Raw genomic sequence first — 4,906 nt, 5'->3', positions numbered from 1 at the left:
TGAGAGATGTTATTTGAAGATTTAAAAGTTGGTATCCATTTGAAAAGCAATAAGATCAAAGAGTAAAACCAAACACCCCTTCTGTACATTAATGATAGTTAAACTTGACCATCATTAACGAAGAGGGGGAGTAAAGTTTCCTGCTAGAAACTCGGGTGCAATTTTTTTTCATGTGAAATTGAGAGATGATAATTTAGTCAAATATGTCAAATTATTTAACTGTTCTCAATTATCAACTTTGCATGAGGACAACTACATGTGACATATCCACACCAAAATCCAAGAATGATAGAGTGGATATCAATCAATCCATTAACACATAAATAGATGCAACCAATCACATTCAAATATTCAATGCAACAAGAATCTAGCATAAAGCTAATTCTAAAACTATGTACTTTTCCAAAACAAGAATAATATTTTTCAAGCTAGAAGAACAGCAAATGTGATAAGATTTTAATCCCATGTTTTCTTTTGAAGTGCACAAATTGTTACAGAATTTGAAAGGTCGAATTCACAATTAATGACAAAGCTTATAGCTTAAGAAAGTATTATATTCTTTTCATACTTCCAAAACTAATAAAGGAATCCCATTTTAAAATTCAATTAACATTTGGATGTTTGAATATTAGGAAGTTTATTAGGAATATACTCTAAGTCATAGCTGAACTCTAAAATAGGAAAAACAGAAACACAAATAATTAACTACTAAGAGGGATACATCAAAATCTAAGAGGATTAGAGATTAATTATTTTTCCTTTCAACTATTTTTAAGGCAAGCTGGAAATAAAAGGCATTTATGTCTATACCTGCATATTCGGGTGCAAGATATCCAAAAGTTCCAGCTAACCGTGTCTCAACTGAATATTTTCCATCAGGTGCATTTTTAACCAAACCAAAATCAGCAACCTTAGCTCTCATGTCATCACCCAACAGAATGTTCGAGGGTTTCAAGTCTCTATGAATGAAGCTTTGCTGAGCTAAACTGTGCAAGTATTCCACTCCCCTTGCTACATCTAGGGCTATTGCCACCCTTTGTTTCCATGTCAAAGGAGCGCATCCATTATCGTGCCAATCAAACAGATGCTGTGTTAGTGTTCCTTGAGGCATATACTCATACACAAGAAGTCTTTCATTGCCATTCATGCAATATCCTAAAAGAGCAACCAAATGCCTATGCCTAACTTTAGTTAGAACTGCAATCTCTGCTTGAAACTCATTCATTCCTTTGGTTCCCATTGCAACCGATTCCATCCTCTTCACCGCAATCTTAGTCCCATCATGCAATTCCCCTTTATACACAACACCAAACCCTCCCCTACCCAAAATGTTATCCTCACTGAAATTATTTGTAACTTGCCTAAGAACTTGGATCGAAATTGTGACATTCCCACCTTCAAAAACAGGGAGTTGTTCGTTTTGCTCGCTACCCTGGCTTTGCAACTCACTTGTTGCTCCCCCTGCTCCCACAAATCCATTGGAACTGGAAGCACCCACCATATCAATCTTAACCTCTCCTTTCCCTGTTTCAGGGTTATTTACCCTTCCAAATTTCTTGTGCCTGTTCTTGGCATAACACTTGCAAAACACAAACAAAACAACTGCAACGAAAAACACGGCAATAACGGCTATACCTACAATCCAAGCAGGAGAAAGCGAAGTACCACTCGATGCCTTAGAAGGACTTCCACTTGGTGCATCACCAGAATTTGAAGATGAACCATTCCCACTTCCTCCACCTCCACCAGAAACCCCAAGCAAAGCATTGCCACCGTGGCTGAACTTCACCTTAGAAGGGAAACTCGGAATCTTCCCCGTCAAATTGTTATTAGAAACATCCAGAACCTCGAGCTGAGCTAAACTCGTCAAACTCTCCGGTATTGAGCCTGTCAAATTATTGTCATTCAGATACAAGTTCCTCAAATCCGTTAAATTCGCCAAAGCCGGCGAGATCGTCCCGTTCAAATCAAGATTCTTGAAATTCAAGGTCACAATCTTCTCCCCAACGCACACAACAGAGGTCCAATCATTACAAGGATTGTTGCCATCCCAAGAGTCCGCCAACCGGTACGGGTAGTCAAACCCGGCCGCAACGGCAAGAAGGGTGTTCACCCTATCATCACAAGACTCGCCAGCTTTCGCGCAAAATCTGTTGAGCCCAGTAAGCGTGACCGTCACATCTTTCCCGAACGCCGGAGTCGGACCCTGGAGTCTGTTATTGTCCAAAGAAACGTTCTTCAAACTCGACATTGTGGTCAGCGCAACGGGTACAACGCCGGTTAACTGGTTATCGCGAAGCTGCAAATCGAACAAATCGGTGCAGTCTGACAAATCCGGAATGGGACCGGTAAAGTGATTCTTCTGAAGCCAGACCTGATTCAAGTGCGTCATTGACGCGAGTACATCGACAGTGCCGGTAAACCCAGCGCTATCGTCCTGGTTGTTGAGCCAGAGATTCTGTACGGAAGATCCGGCGAGTGACCGGGGCAGCTGACCGGTGAGTTTGTTGTAGGAGAGGCGTAGGTTCTGAAGGCCAGGAAACGAGTCGAAGAAGTCCGGCAAGGTGCCGAAAAGGTTGGTGGTGCCGAGATCGAGGGTGACGAGTTCGGTAGACTGAGTCAACTCGGTGGGAATCGTCCAGGGCTGGAGGTTGACATTGGTGGTCATGCTTAGCTCCTGGAGGCTGGTGAGTCCCGAGAAGGCGGCTTTGGTGATTGAGGTGAAGTTGTTTTGGTCTAGTAGTACGGTTTGGAGCATGGTGAGGTTAGCGAGTGAGGGCAACGCGCCGGAGAGCGCGTTTGAGGAGAGGGAGAGAGTGGTTAGCTGCGTGAGGGTGTTGAGATCGGAAGGGAGGGTTCCCGAGATGGAGCTCTTGGGGAGATTGATGGAGGTTACGCGGTTGGAGGTGTCGCAGGTGATGCCGGACCACTTGCAGAACGAGGTGGTGGCCCAGTCGGAAGGGGCTCCGGTGAGTGACTTGCGGAGGTTGGACATGACGGCGGCATCGTCGCCAATGGCGGTGGTGGAGAAGAGAGAGAGTGTGAAGAAGAAGAAGAAGAAGAGAGGAGAGAGAAATGGTAGTAGGGTTATGGATTCTAATTTGGGGGTGGCCATTCGGATTTGGGAGAGAGAAAATGTTTGTAATTTGGAAGTTGGAAGGAATTGAAATGGAAGGAAGGGAGATGAGTATGGGGGACAAGAGTACGCTACACTCATGTGGCAGTTAAGAGGGAATATCGCATTTTTTCTTTCTTTATTTCGTTTCTTAAACCTTCAATCATTAACACTTAATATTTAATAATGCTCAAATGTAAATTCATGAGTAATGCTACACTTGCAAGTTGCAAGGATGAATAACAAAAGAACTACAAAAACTGGGCTCTTTTATACATACGAGAGTTAACTACCATTTTAATATTTGAAATCTGACCCAAAAAAAAATTTTTAAAATGTTGTTGATAAAATAATTTTTGAATGATTTAAAAATACGATAAAAGTAATTAATAAATATTATATTTTTTATAAATGATAGAAAAAAAATTTTTGTGTTTAATAAATAATTTATCGTGTCCTCGATCTCCATTTTCGTCCCCGAATGTCAAAATTAATCAAAAACATCCTCGAAAGATACCCGTGTTGATCACGTTCGTCCTTCCGTCTTCTGGGTTGATGAGATGGCAAACGGCCGCTTACGTGGCACGTTAACTGCCAAGCTGGCAGTGAAGCAGGACGATGTCGTTTTGGTTGATGGAGGCAGTGGCATTGAAACGTCGCCGTATTGTGTTTTGAACAGGTTTTGAAACGTTGCGATGGCTTACCCCTGTCTCATATCAACCATCGCTCTGTCTTTCGCTCCAAAACTTGTCGTCTCCCACAAGGCATGCCCTAAGTGTGGAACCGAATCTCTGTATCACCCTGACAAGGATCGTTAGTGCTGCTAGACGAATACAGTGGAAAGGCTTTGGCCGTTGAATGCGGAGTGGGTGTTATACTGGAGCAGCATTGCTAGTAAAAGAAGGCATTGAGACATTGAGAGGTAAGGATTGTACTCATAATATCATTTCTTACTTATTCTGTGATGTGGTGTCTTGTTAATATGGTGGTGTTACTGTTCGTCTGGTTTAGGGTTTATTAGTGTTGTTTTAGCATTTTCGTATATGAGATTGTGTTACTTTGTATGGCTCTGTGACAGTAGTCAGTGATGTTTGAATTTAGTGATGGTTCTGTTGCATGTTATTTTTTTTTGGGTGAAAGGTTGATTGGTACCAACTGGGTGTAGTAGGTGGTGATTAATACAGAGCAATTGTTGCTGGTCATATTTGTTTATGTTGTTTTCGTGTTTGTTTGTTATTGTAGATGGAGGGTCCTCCCATGACGTTTGTTTTTCACCATGGTGGGTTGTTTCGGACGGGTGAGGATGGTGACATGGTTTACGAACCTGATAACACAGAGGTATTGATGGGTGTTAAGGGAGACACACTTGATGTGTTTTTCGTGAGGGGTTACTATAAGGAGCTGGGATACATTGAGGCTGGCAATTGTTGGTGGAAAGTTCCTGGAGTTCCAATTCCATCTGGGTTGAAGAAGTTGGAGACAGATGCTGACTTGATTGCAATGTGCAAGGATTGTAGGAGGAACCACCACTTGATCAACCTATACTTTGAGGACTGCATCTCACAGCCCTGTGTAGTGGACAACAGAGGGGAAGGTCTACCTCTCCTGGAAGCAGGAACTAGTAAGAAGAAGAAGTTCAGTTCCCAGGCCAAGATGCAGCACTCCCAACCTGTGAAAACTCCCACAATGAACCACCCTCAGCCAAAGAAACCAAGCTATGAGCCCACTAAGGCAGCCTCACAGCCCAGTAGGCCCAAAGCTCAGCCCAGTAAGCCCAATCCTCAGCCCAGG

At 42.9% G+C, this 4,906-nt stretch overlaps 1 protein-coding gene across 1 annotated transcript in view; it reads right to left on the bottom strand.

The window, feature by feature from the left end:
• The window catches only part of LOC107638249 (receptor-like kinase TMK4), a 4,313-nt gene extending 1,041 nt beyond the window's left edge, over nt 1-3,272 (bottom strand). The window contains exon 1 of the mRNA XM_016341428.2: nt 811-3,272. Coding sequence (XP_016196914.1) covers nt 811-3,217 — 2,407 coding nt within the window. The 5' untranslated portion in view covers nt 3,218-3,272. The remainder of the gene's footprint in view (nt 1-810) is intronic.

The sequence above is a fragment of the Arachis ipaensis genome, chromosome B04, assembly GCF_000816755.2.
Source record: "Arachis ipaensis cultivar K30076 chromosome B04, Araip1.1, whole genome shotgun sequence".
NCBI classification, from domain to species: Eukaryota; Viridiplantae; Streptophyta; class Magnoliopsida; order Fabales; family Fabaceae; genus Arachis; species Arachis ipaensis.
Note: the sequence above shows the minus strand (reverse complement) of the source record. Positions and strands in the feature narration are given on the sequence as shown.